The 14,817-nt window shown below is 35.0% G+C and overlaps 1 protein-coding gene across 1 annotated transcript in view; it reads right to left on the bottom strand.

The window, feature by feature from the left end:
* The window catches only part of LOC125249363 (endothelin-converting enzyme-like 1), a 39,265-nt gene that overhangs the window by 9,589 nt on the left and 14,859 nt on the right, over positions 1–14,817 (bottom strand). Inside the window, exons 8-9 of the mRNA XM_048161642.1 lie at positions 5,098–5,320; positions 1,406–1,504 (exon numbers count right to left, since the gene is read on the bottom strand). Coding sequence (XP_048017599.1) covers positions 1,406–1,504; positions 5,098–5,320 — 322 coding nt within the window. The remainder of the gene's footprint in view (positions 1–1,405; positions 1,505–5,097; positions 5,321–14,817) is intronic.

Genomic DNA, 14,817 nt, shown 5'->3' with positions numbered 1-14,817 from the left:
CGCGATATATCGGTATTGACCAAAATTGTGATATTTTAAAAATTAAATATTGTTATCGTGTTAATTAGGGGTGTCGCGATATATCGGTATTGACCAAAATCGTTATATTTAAAAAATCTAATATTGTTATCGCGTTAATTAGGGGTGTCGCGATATATCGGTATTGACCAAAATTGTGATATTTAAAAAATTAAATATTGATATCGTGTTAATTAGGGGTGTCGCGATATATCGGTATTGACCAAAACCGTGATATTTAAAAAATGAAATATTGTTATCGTGTTACTTAGGGGTGTCGCGATATATCGGTATTGACCAAATGTGATATTTTAAATAATTAAATATTGATATCGTGTTAATTAGGGGTGTCGCGATATATCGGTATTGACCAAAATCGTGATATTTAAAAAATGAAATATTGTTATCGTGTTATTAGGGGTGTCGCGATATGGTATTGAAATCGTGATATTTAAAAATAAATATTGTTATCGCGTTAATTAGGGGTGTCGCGATATATCGGTATTGACCAAAATCGTGATATTTAAAAAATGAAATATTGTTATCGTGTTAATTAGGGGTGTCGCTATATATCGGTATTGAACAAAATCGTGATATTTAAAAATAAATATTGTTATCGCGTTAATTAGGGGTGTCGCGATATATCGTTATTGACCAAAATCGTGATATTTAAAAAATGAAATATTGTTATCGTGTTAATTAGGGGTATCACGATATATCGATATTGACCAAAATCGTGATATTTTAAAAAAATTAAATATTGTTATCGCGTTAATTAGAGGTGTCGCGACATATCAGTATAATCGTGATATTTAAAAAAACTGAAATATTGTTATCGTGTTAATTAGGGCAAACGTGCAAATTGGTGAGTTTTGGTGGTGTTTGTGTCTAGAGTGGATATAAAAAGTCCCTGTTAAAACAGCTGGTTTTTGTGATCCAAACAGACTGAGTGCTGTAATAAAATCAAAGAGTCCTTCAATTAAGCATTAGTTCAGGGGGGTGAACACTTATGCAGTAAGGTCATTTAAGTGTTTATTTTTATCTTTTTTCTCTGAAATGTGTCACTTTACATAAGTTGCATAAGTTCTGATATGAATTATTGTCGTTTCATTTTTTACATCACAAAATCTAGCAGTTTAAATAGAGGTGTGTAGACTTTTTATATGCACTGTAAGCGAGAAAAGAATTCATGTAATTTGAAAGATGTCATCATTGAATGTATTTTGTGCCAAAGCAATTATAAATGATCCACAGTTTAGCCCATAGACTCCTGCTGTGCTCACTGTGTGAAGGGAAAAAGTTACCTAAGTTTTGAGAAATGGGTCCTAGTGAATGTAAAGTCAGTATTCAAATTGAAACATAACTGACATAAACTTGTTGTTTTCACCTTTGCTCTGGCAGCGTCTTTGGTTTCGTCATCCATCCAGTCGAGCTCCTGTAGTCTCACATCTAATGAATGCTTAATGTCCGCCACCAGCTCTTGTACCTGTGAATGGGGGTGGAGACAAGATGTCAATCAAAGGTGCCTTCACGTTTGATTGGGTAGATGTGAACTAAAATCACTGTTAGACTATATATATATATATATATATGAAGAGTTTGGTTCCAAAACGCAATAACTCCATTTTGATTATTTTGAGTAAAAAGGTGTTTTCTTTACCAAAACATTGGCAAGATGAAAACCACTATTTTCTGTTTCAAACTTTCACATAGCATCTTTTGGATATAAAAACATAAAAAAATTCAAATCTACATTTTGATTTTAAAAAGTTTATTATAAAAACTTATTATTTTTTCCCAAAAATGCAATAAATCCATGACACTTTTTTTTTCAAAATGCAATTAATCCATCAATATAAAAGTTATTTTTCAAATTGAAAATACACAACAAAGTAAGTTGATTCACATGTATGACAGAGTCTAAACTTTGCCAATATTTATCTTATATTCAGCCAATTTACTAAAAATACATTCAGCCGTCGCTCCAATGGTCATCTTGTTAATGTTATGAATTATTTGTCATTACCGATTAAAGAGTATCTGGCGCCACCGCACGGTTAAATAAACACATTTGCAGAGTACATTGGTATTAAAAACGGCTTTTAAAAAAGCCTTTAATGTTTACAGTGTGTGGAATGGTGCGCTGTGATTGGTGGAGAGTGGATATATCGCGTTCTGCAGAAAAAGGAGACTGGCGTTTGTCGCGTTTTGGGAAGAAATGGAGAAAACATGACAGAATAACACGACGGATATCGCATTTTGCGCAAAATTAATAAATGACTTTTCAATACCGACCAGATACAATACTGATTTTGGCGGAAACTCAATTTTTTGAAAATGGTGTTTATCGCGTTTTGGAACCAAACTCTTCATATATATATATATATATATATATATATATATATATATATATATATATATATATATAATATAAATAATGTCCATCAAGTTTAAAATGAAAAGAGAAAATAATGAAATGACATGTAGTATCTTTTATTCGTAAGGTATTTAATTCAGATAGGCGCCACCATATACTTTAGTACAGTGTTTCTCAACTCCAGTCCTCGGGACCCACTGCTCTGCACATTTTGTATGTATCCCTTATTTAACACACCTGATTTAGATCATCAGCTCATTAGGAGAGTCTGCATGAACTGAATTGAGTGTGTCATATAAGATAGACATACAAAATGTGCAGAGCAGTGGGTCCCGAGGACTGGAGTTGAGAACCACTGCTTTAGTACATACACCTTTTCTCTGTGAAATTTCCAGCACAATTATAATGTTGTGTCTTGTATTGTTTTAGGATGAATCAGCTGTTGTATTCCTCGTTTGTAAGGAAAAGCATCTGCTGAATGAATAAATGTAATTGTAATGTTGTGAAATTTCTCATATGAATTTGATATTTCTGGCCTGGAATCAGACCAGCAGAGTTTCAATACGGGCTGCTTAACTCTTTTACATCTTTTCACATTCATGTGAAGCTAATATGCAGTGGAGACTTTTGAGTTACAAAAATTATTCATACTTGTAATTAGAAAAACAAGTCAAGTGAGACCTTCCTTTAAAAGCTGGTCAGAATCACCTGAGATGGCCTCAAATGAGCATGAACATATAACCAAACCGATAATAAGACAGATGTCAAAAGAGCCATAAAAACTGTGCAAATTGTGTTCATCACTTCTGATGAATACAGCACATAAATCAAATCAACTTCTTTTAAATTATTTTAGGATTCTTTTATTTCAATTTCACTTCATTAAAAAACTACTGTTCAAAAGTTTGGGGTCAGTTTTTTTTTTTTTTTTTTTGAAAGAAAGAAATTAATACTTTTATTCTGCAAGGATAAATTAAATTGATTAAAATTTACATTTATAATGTTACAAAAGATTCTATTTCAAATAAATGCTGTTCTTTTAAACTTTCTTTTCATCAAATAATCCTGAAAAACGATTTCCACACAAATATTAAACTGTTTTCAACACTGATAATAATCATAAATGTTTCTTGAGCAGCAAATCATGATATTACAATGATTTCTGAAGGATCATGTGACACTGAAGACTGGAGTAATGATGCCGAAAATTCAGCTTTGATCGCAGAAATAAGTTACACTTTACTATATATTCACATAGAAAACAGCTGATTTACATTGTAATAATATTTCACTTTTTTTTTTGTATTTTCGATTAAATAAATGTAGCCTTAAATGGTGAGAATAAGTGACTTCTTTGAAAACATTAAAAAAATCTTACTGACCCCAAACATGAACATTCTACTAAACTTTTTATGTTCCACTGAAGAAAGAGGTTTTGGAATGCATTATAAATGATGAAAGACTTCATTTGTGGATGAACTATTACGTAAATAGAAAGTTTTAAGAGGCTGGGATGATGCTTGTGCAGGGAAACAGTATGGAACTGCAAGCTGGAAAAACTGCAAAAGTCTGCACTCATCTGACGAAAGTGACATTTTGACTGAGGATTTTTACAAATCTATACACCCCGCCACGCAAACCATCTGGGAACAACGTCTTCCTCAAAAGAAGTTCGATTTGATCCATCCATCATTCTATGTATCTAAGAACAGCGCAGGAGGAAGGAACCCAGATGAAAGGTAAACAAACATTTGGGCCAGAGGAAGAAAAATATATCGACTGCATTAGAAAGAAAAGAGGAAGGTGATATGGCACCAGAGAGACAGATTAGACCAACAGAGAGAGACAGAAAACAACATTTTGCATTTGTGTGTAGCGCTTTTCCTTGGGAAAGCAAAATAAGAAATGAGATCTCTCAATAACTCTATTAAACAAGACAAAGTGGAGAGTTTTGCTGCTGAGATGTTGCTGCAGAGAAAACGAATAAAGTCTTAAGAATAAAGTTCTTCATAATTGCTTTTTTTTTCTTATTATTTTCTGGAAAATATGAGGCCAACGATCAACAAGTTCCAAAAAGAAATATAAAACCTGTGCTAACTGAAAGAAAACAAGTTGACAAAAAGATTGAAACCAATATTTGGTAATAATATAGCATAATGAGAGATTTACAAGCAATTTAAAAGGCGAGTCATTTTAGACCCGGAACACCAACTTCAGATTCAGTTGGTTGAAGATCCGAACGCAGCTTTATTGGGACGGTCCAGAATCGAAATCCATATAACAAGCAAAGGGTCAAACAATCCAAATGAGCAACCGGGCAGAAAACACAGGCAAAAAGGCTAAACCAGAATCCGGGAAGAGAATAAAAAAAACCAAGACACAAGAAACCAGGCTAACGCTCAGAAACGCAGTGTAACAACATACAAGACTTTGCAAAGACTGACAGAAAACATAGGGCTTATATAGGCAGAGTTAACCAGGATAATGAGACACAGCTGAATGTAATGAAGCACAATGAGTCCAGGCAAAGGGTTATGGGAAATGCAGTTCATAAAGTAATAAAGGAGTGCCCTCTAGTGGCTATCATAGGGATAGACAAGTGTGACAATAACAATTACTGACTAATTTGTGACTTTTTATTTCTACTAAGGAGTTTTTGGAGACTCGTCTGAGGAAAAGTTTATACTTTAACAGCATTTCACCTTGGTTCTGCTGGAGGAGGAGAAATGCTGCTGAACGAAGAGCGCGCCGAGCGCCATGCCGAAGTGTTTGTTGGCCTGATTCAGACACAGACGTCCCAGATCCAGCTGCTGTTCGGTGCCGTCGATCTCGCGTGAGAATTCGTGGATGGTGCTGCGGAACGCCGTGGAGAGATGCTCGCTCAACGCGGCTACGATACGCCACAACATATAGTTATGAAGAACCCTGAGACAGAGAGAGAGACAACAGAGAATGAAAATGCACTAAAAATGCTTTTAACTCTCATGGGTCGGTGGTCGATACCACCTCGGTATTTTTCTTACCAGTGCGAAAGAGACTCAAAATAATCCATCAATTTTGGACATACAAATAAGAGTTATATATTATTCAAATCTGAAATCTTCTTTTATTTGTGTACACTCACAGTAAAAACAAAATGTTGTGCTTTTTGCAAAATAAAGAAAACATGTAGTCTCTCTCTGAGTGAAGTCCATTCTGATAGTCATCAGAAAATACTTATCACACAAACATGAGACATGTCTACAGAAACGTTGAAATGTCAGGTTTCAAATAATATAAGTCAAATCAAAAACAAATATTCTCTGTTTATGTAATCTGTTTGAAAAGACAGAGATGTCAGTAGTTCGCAAGTCAGCTCATTATTCACTATTGCGGCCACGCCCACGGAGCGCGCTCTCTATTCAGACGCAAATTCTGAGGTGATCCATGTAAACAGAGTCAATGCCTGCATAAACTCGAAAAAATGCATCAAGCTTAGTCAGATTCATGTGTTTTTCATTGTTTTAAGATGCAGTAAGGAATAATTCTGAAAGAATTTACCTCAGAGGAAGAGCGTGACTGGTTTCAGTTTAATTTCGAGGATCAAAATGAAGCTGATGATTGTGAATGGTAAGTTTTTTATTCTTAATTTCTTTATTCTAATCGCAATATAGACTAGTGTCTGTGAATAGTAAACTGCAAAAAGACTCTTGAAATGAAAATGAATCTTGCATGTTCTGTGTGTCTCTGTGTGAATGAGACACGTGGTTTCGTTTAGACTACTACACATAACTTACATTAGTAAACATGACTTATTGGCTTTTCCTAAACTATATTGCTATAGTGAGATGAGTGAATTCGACTGAAATACGTAATAAATACTGAAATAAAATGTGTTAACAATGTATGAAACTGCACAATTAACATTTAGGCTCTATAAGATACGTAAAAAAAATGTCATATTATGAATGTTTAGACGATTTCTTTGGCCTGATTTGGACAGATTGTGAAGTGTTTACTGTGAAATAGCCTAGTGCCACATCAATGAAGCTTTTGTTCGCAATGAATGATGAAAACTCATCACAGCTTTGCATAACAGAAATCAATTATATTTTAAAGTATATTAAAATAGAAAACCATTATTTAAAATTTTAATAATATTTCACAATATTGATTGTTTTTTTTTTCTGTATTTGATCAAATAAATGCAGGCTTGATGAGCACAAGACTTCTTTCAAAAACATTAAAAATAGTAATGTGTCCAATCTTTTGACTGGTACAGTATATCATTTAAAAATATATTATAGGCCTATACAAGATTTTCTTCACATGATGTGCAATAATACGTGCATGCATGAGATCAAAATATAATGTTTTCTGTAAAGAGTGGACATTATATTAATGTTAATACAATAGCTGATATGATCCTGTTATCAGCATGCTCACAGATGTTTTTTTCTTTTATCTCAGATTTGAGAATCATATTGACCAGATATTGGCCCACACTGGACTGCATAAATATAATGTCACTGACTGGAAGCAGGAAAGTGTTTTTTTTTTTTTTCTTTCTTTTCTCCAGTGCATAGAAACACAAAACACCTTGGAATTCCAGGTAAGTGTTGTTCACTTATATCTTTGAACAGGATTTATTTCCAGGTAAAACTGTGTACTCAAAATATGCCTTTGACTCTCGTTTATATTGTTAACTATATCCTAAATAAACTACTTTGTCCTCATGTTCTTTCTTATAGCTCCCTCTCATACCTGACTGAAAGGCTCATTATGCGGCTCATTGTCTTCTCAGGAGTGAATCACAGCATTATTCAGGATTATTCAAACCTCCACGCATACTGTCTTTCTAAACAAAAAGTGTTTAAATCAATATATTGTTTATGTGAATGAGTGGACAGGATGATTTTCACATCATTTTGAAGCAAACATTCTAGACTTCAACATTTAAGAAGTCTTGTGGACACATATTCAGTATATGTTTTGTGGCCTTATCTCAGTGACTTATTTTTTTTTTTTCAATAACCACACATAAACTTTATTCTCTCAAAAAATACAAACATGTACATACATGTTGCTCACATATTATAGTAGCCTAGTTTGTGCTGATGACAGTACAGTGTAATGACACTTTTGCCATTAATATGTTTATAAGCAACTGAAAAAAGCACAAATGTCAGGGCATGTCAGTTTAAATTGTCATTGTCGAGATAAGATATAAATTCTTAGCTGTCAGTAATGCAGTCTAAACTTACGACTCAAGTAAAACTACAGGTTAAAACATTTCCTAGTGTGTGACTGTCAACGTGAGTGTTTTAATGCTCAATTAAAGCTCTAAAAAGACCAACTTAAACTAATTATTCCACAGCCTGATCAATCTCACACTTGCTGGCTTGTACGAACAAACACACACACACACACACACACACACACACACACACACTTTGTAGAGATGACATCACCATGCGGTGGCCTTCTGGGATATTTAAGCTGTGACACACGGCCGTTAGCATTTTAATCACAACATGGTTTGGCACCGCAAGCCGATTCTCTCGCCAACAAAGCACTTCTGACAGAATTCAATTGAAGGAGAGACGAGAGGGACGGGCAGAAAGAGAGAGAGAGGAGATAATGAGAAAAGAAAGAAGAAGAGAATTAAGAGGGAGAAAAAGAGCAAAAGAAAAGAAAAGAAAATGAGAGACAGATAGAGACTTGATTTCACACTGTGAATGTGTTTTGTTAACGCGACTGTTGTTTGTAATTTGTTTCTCTTTGCATACACAGATTTTCCGTGTGTGTTTGTGCAGGTGTGGCGATATCGGATATTTAATTAACGAGCTTTACACAAACATATTCTAATGCTGAAACTCAAGTCAATCACTGACAGGGGAACAGGAGTAAGCTCATTAGGCTAATGTATTCTAATGAAGCTCATTACGCATAAAAGCACCTCGTTTCTGAAGAAGATCAACAGGAGAACTCAAATCCTGCACAAAACACACATAAACACTGGTATTTAGTAAAAACACATCATTTCTGCAGGGTTGAACACAGTTGATCGTGAGAACAACGAGAGGTGTGTGTGTGTGTGTGTGTGTGTGTGTGTGTGTGTGTACTTGTTTTGACTACACTTGTAGGACCAAATGTCCTCACTTATATTGTGAAATGCTTTCACAACCCACTAGTGAGACACTGACTGATCCTTACTAGTTTTATCTCAGCCAAAAGAGGTTTTTATTTAAATCTAGTGATGGTCACATGACTCTGTGATGGTTTAGGGATTGGGTTAGAAAATATCATTGACCTGATATAAAATCAATGGAAGTCTCTGCAATGTGCTCACTAAGATAGCAAAACAAACCTGTGTGTGTGTGTGTGTGTGTGTCTTTGTCTCTCGAGTGTAGTACCGACGCATGACAATAAAGAGATTGGCAGAAATGCAGATGACACCTTATCATCAATGTGCAAAAACACGCATCCCACAAGTCAAAACCCACGAGAGACACAGACTGACTAAACTTAGGCTCATTATTATTGTCTGAATTTTTAGTCTTATTTTTAATAAGGCTAAATAAAACAATAAATTTGTATTGCTCATTTATTTGTATTTATTTTATCTTGTTTTATTTTATTTACAATTTTATTTTATTTATTTTCATTTTTTATATTTTACTTTATTTTAAATTTTTTATTTTATTATATTTAATTTGCTTCACATTGCTTTACAAACTAATCTGACTTACTTTAATTATATTTTAAATATTTTTATTTTTATGTATTTGTATGTATAAATTTATATTATATTTTATATATTTTTTTCTTGACAATACTCCAAACTAATGTCTTACTTTATTTAAAAATATTTATTGTATTTTAAATACCTTATTTAATTATTTTGACAATGCTTTCCAAACTAATCTAACTTACTTTATTTTCTTTTATTTTAAATATTTTGATTTTATCTTATATATTTTATTTTATTATATTTAATTTGCTTGAAAATACTTTAAAACTAGTCTGACTGACTTTAAAATATTTTATTTTATTTTAAATATTTAGATTTTTAAATGTTTTAATTTATTATCTTGACAATGCTTTCCCTTTTAATCTAACTTACTTTGTTTAAAAATGTTTATTTTAAAAAAGATTTTGTTTTATTATCTTGACAATGCTTTCCAAACGAATCTGACATACTTTATTTAAAATATTTAATAAAAAAAAATTCTATCCTTTCATCCATATTTCTTTCTTTTAAGTTTTTGCACTGCTTTGGCAAAAAAAACAATGCGTGCCAATAAAACACTCTAAACTGAAATTAAATTAGAGAGTAAGACAGAAGCCGTGAGAGTGAGACAGTGAGACAGACACCTTGAGTGATGTGGATGTGAAAATAAGCAGTTCATCAAACTACAGGAATCCAAAGCTCAAAGTCAGGTTACTGAAACAGGTCCTCAAAGGGACAAAAATGACTGAACGATTCAAATTAACATTCGCCACATGCACGTTTGTGTGTGTGTGTGTAAAGCCTCTTTTAGCGTGTGAGATTTTCATTGCTCCTGTGCCCACCGCGTCTCACCGTCAGCTCATAATTACACCCATTAAATCGTCCTTTGGCTCAACGGCCTCTCAAACCACACACTAGCATTCAGATGAAATCCAATCATCACCCCAACAAACTATTTCCTTTTAATTACCCATAAAACACAGACAAACAACAGCACGGAAAACGACAACATCACCATCATGTCATATGACACACCGGGATGATAATTAGATTCTCCAGCAGGAATAAACAGCAGATAAAGCTGCAGCTCCACATATGAACAATAAACACACGCATCTTCAGTGAAGAGAGACGATAACACACTTTACACACAAACACACACAAACACACATCACATGAGTCAAAACCAACTAATCAAACTTAGCCTCATTATTATTGCCATATGTACTGTATATAATGACACTAAATAAAACAAATGAAGGGATTGCTCATTTCAAGTTTTACTCTAAGATGTTATTTCATTTTTATGACATTTAAAATGTTTAACATTTATTTTATTTGCTTGACAATGCATTCAAAACAAAACTGAATTCATTTAAAATATTACGTCTATCTATCTATCTATCTATCTATCTATCTATCTATCTATCTATCTATCTATCCGTCTGTCTTTCTATCTATCTATCTATCTATCTATCTATCTATCTATCTATCTATCTATCTATCTATCTATCTATCTATCTATCTATCTATCCGTCTGTCTTTCTATCTATCTATCTATCTATCTATCTATCTATCTATCTATCTATCTATCTATCTATCTATCTATCTATCCGTCTGTCTTCCTATCTATCTATCTATCTATCTATCTATCTATCTATCTATCTATCTATCTATCTATCTATCTATCTATCTATCCGTCTGTCTTTCTATCTATCTATCTATCTATCTATCTATCTATCTATCTATCTATCTATCTATCTATCTATCTATCCGTCTGTCTTTCTATCTATCTATCTATCTATCTATCTATCTATCTATCTATCTATCTATCTATCTATCTATCTATCTATCCGTCTGTCTTTCTATCTATCTATCTATCTATCTATCCGTCTGTCTTCCTATCTATCTATCTATCTATCTATCTATCTATCTATCTATCTATCTATCTATCTATCTATCTATCTATCTATCTATCTATCTATCCTGTCTTTCTGTCTATCTATCTATCTATCTATCTATCTATCTATCTATCTATCTATCTATCTATCTATCTATCTATCTATCTATCTATCTATCTATCTATCTATCTATCTATCTATCTATCCGTCTGTCTTTCTATCTATCTATCTATCTATCTATCTATCTATCTATCTATCTATCTATCTATCTATCTATCTATCTATCTATCCGTCTGTCTATCTATCTATCTATCTATCTATCCGTCTGTCTTCCTATCTATCTATCTATCTATCTATCTATCTATCTATCTATCTATCTATCTATCTATCTATCTATCTATCCGTCTGTCTATCTATTTATCTATCTATCTATCTATCTATCTATCTATCTATCCGTCTGTCTTTCTGTCTATCTATCTAATACAAGCCGATGATTTAGGGGAGTTTTACTGTAACTTATATCTACACATAATACATATATTATTTTAAGCATATGTGTTTGATAATCAAAAATCAATACCTAAATCTGTAACTATACAAATGTTTTCCATATTTAATGCTGTAAATTGACATGCATGTGTGTATAAAACTTTAATGCAGTTTTACTGACTCAAGGTGTTGTGAAGCTGAGTCAAACATGCACGTGTTTGGTGTTCTTTTGCTGACACTACAGCATGTGAAGGGCGACAGATGTGAACGAGAGTCGCTCAGAGCGATACACGCCGCTTTAAGCAACATGAACAAACCCAAGTCTACTTTTTATTTTACAGTCAGCACAAAGAAGAGCTACAGGCCTCCAGTTCTTCCACCGCTGGTTCCACTCAGAAAGAGGAAAAGCGAGACTTGCGAGAACAAGCATTTGATGAGAATGAAGTTTTCCTGCGGAGACGCCGCTACAACCAGAAACACCAGGAGGGACGTAAAGAGAAAGAGCTAAAAACAGCAAACCACGAGAACAAAGACTGGAATAAAAGTCATTTCTCTGTCATTGCGCTCGTGGTGTGCCAGATGAAAGCCAATTGGTGGGAGAGCCATGCATCGCCATGGTGATTTTAATAACAGTGATTATGGAGGAAGGGTCATTGTTAGAATATTATGGGATATGGTGTATTATTACAAAAAGATACGAAAGGGACGAAAAGACTAAACATCTCTCTCATTGCCATAAAGGAAATAAAGAGAAATCTGTAAAATCACTGACAACCCCACATTTTTAATTCGTAGAACAGACTTCAATGAATAAACTTTCATTTTAGAAAATTTACAAATAAATACATACAGTATGAGTGAATTTTTTATATATTAATATAACATAAATATAAATACAAAAAAAAAAAAATACAAATGTATTTCCAAAAAGTGTTATTTTGCATAGGGGTATTTATGTCTGTATTCCTGAAGTAAAAGAACTGTAAAGAATCATTAGATCCGTCCGTCATTATTGAGTGTGAACAGAATCAGAATGGTTAAATTCCTCACGATTCTCATCAGTGAAAGAGAGAGAAAGAGAGATGGACAGACAAAAGAATAAATTCACTTATACTCACACAAACAGAGAAAATATAGCGGCAATAAACACACACACTGACTGACTGTGATAGGTAGCCTGAAGTATACACACACACACACACACACACACACACACACACACACACACACACACACACACACACACACACACACACACAGAGACTCCCGTGAGAGTAACCTGACAGCTGGAAACACACTAACCCTGTCACAGCCTGCACTTGACTCCTGCTCCCTGGAGAGAGAGAGTGTGTGTGTGTGTGTGTGTGTGTGTGTGTGTGTGTGTGTGTGTGTGTGTGTGTGTGTGTGTGTGTAAACAATTGGAGCTGTGTGGGTCGATTCTAATCAGCCATGGCACAGATGAGTGTTCACCCAACAGTGACACCTCAAATAAAGCCACACACTCAGACATATAGACACTCACTCACTCACACATTCACTGACACACTCACTCACACACTCAGACATATAGACACTCACTCACTCACTCAGACATATAGACACTCACTCACACACTCACACACTCAGACATATAGACACTCACTCACTCACACATTCACTGACACACTCACTCACACACTCACACACTCAGACATATAGACACTCACTGACACACTCACACACTCAGACATATAGACACTCACTCACTCACACATTCACTGACACACTCACTCACACACTCAGACATATAGACACTCACTCACACACTCACACACTCAGACATATAGACACTCACTCACACACTCAGACATATAGACACTCACTCACTCACACATTCACTGACACACTCACTCACACACTCAGACATATAGACACTCACTCACTCACACACTCAGACATATAGACACTCACACACTCACACACTCAGACATATAGACACTCACTCACTCACTCACACACTCAGACATATAGACACTCACTCACACACTCACACACTCAGACATATAGACACTCACTCACACACTCACACACTCACACACTCAGACATATAGACACTCACTCACACACTCACACACTCACACACTCAGATATATAGACACTCACTCACACACACACTCACACACTCAGACATATAGACACTCACTCACACACTCAGACATATAGACACTCACTCACTCACACATTCACTGACACACTCACTCACACACTCAGACATATAGACACTCACTCACACACTCACACACTCAGACATATAGACACTCACTGACACACTCACACACTCAGACATATAGACACTCACTCACTCACACATTCACTGACACACTCACTCACACACTCAGACATATAGACACTCACTCACTCACTCACACACTCAGACATATAGACACTCACTCACACACTCACACACTCAGACATATAGACACTCACTCACTCACACACTCAGACATATAGACACTCACTCACACACTCACACACTCAGACATATAGACACTCACTCACACACTCACACACTCAGACATATAGACACTCACTCACTCACTCACACACTCAGACATATAGACACTCACTCACACACTCACACACTCAGACATATAGACACTCACTCACTCACACATTCACTGACACACTCACTCACACACTCAGACATATAGACACTCACTCACACACTCAGACATATAGACACTCACTCACACACTCACTCACTCAGACATATAGACACTCACTCACTCACACATTCACTGACACACTCACTCACACACTCAGACATATAGACACTCACTCACACACTCACACACTCAGACATATAGACACTCACTCACTCACACACTCAGACATATAGACACTCACACACTCACACACTCAGACATATAGACACTCACTCACTCACTCACTCACACACTCAGACATATAGACACTCACTCACACACTCACACACTCAGACATATAGACACTCACTCACACACTCACACACTCAGACATATAGACACTCACTCACACACTCACACACTCAGACATATAGACACTCACTCACTCACTCACACACTCACACACTCAGACATATAGACACTCACTCACTCACACACACACACTCAGACATATAGACACTCACTCACTCACACATTCACTGACACACTCACTCACACACTCAGACATATAGACACTCACACACTCACTCACACACTCAGACATATAGACACTCACTCACTCACACATTCACTCACACACTCACACACTCAGACATATAGACACTCACTCACTCACTCACACACTCAGACATATAG

Source organism: Megalobrama amblycephala, linkage group LG16 (genome assembly GCF_018812025.1).
Source record: "Megalobrama amblycephala isolate DHTTF-2021 linkage group LG16, ASM1881202v1, whole genome shotgun sequence".
NCBI classification, from domain to species: domain Eukaryota; kingdom Metazoa; phylum Chordata; class Actinopteri; order Cypriniformes; family Xenocyprididae; genus Megalobrama; species Megalobrama amblycephala.
The sequence above is the reverse complement of the archived record's forward strand: the minus strand, read 5'-3'. Positions and strand labels throughout refer to the sequence as shown.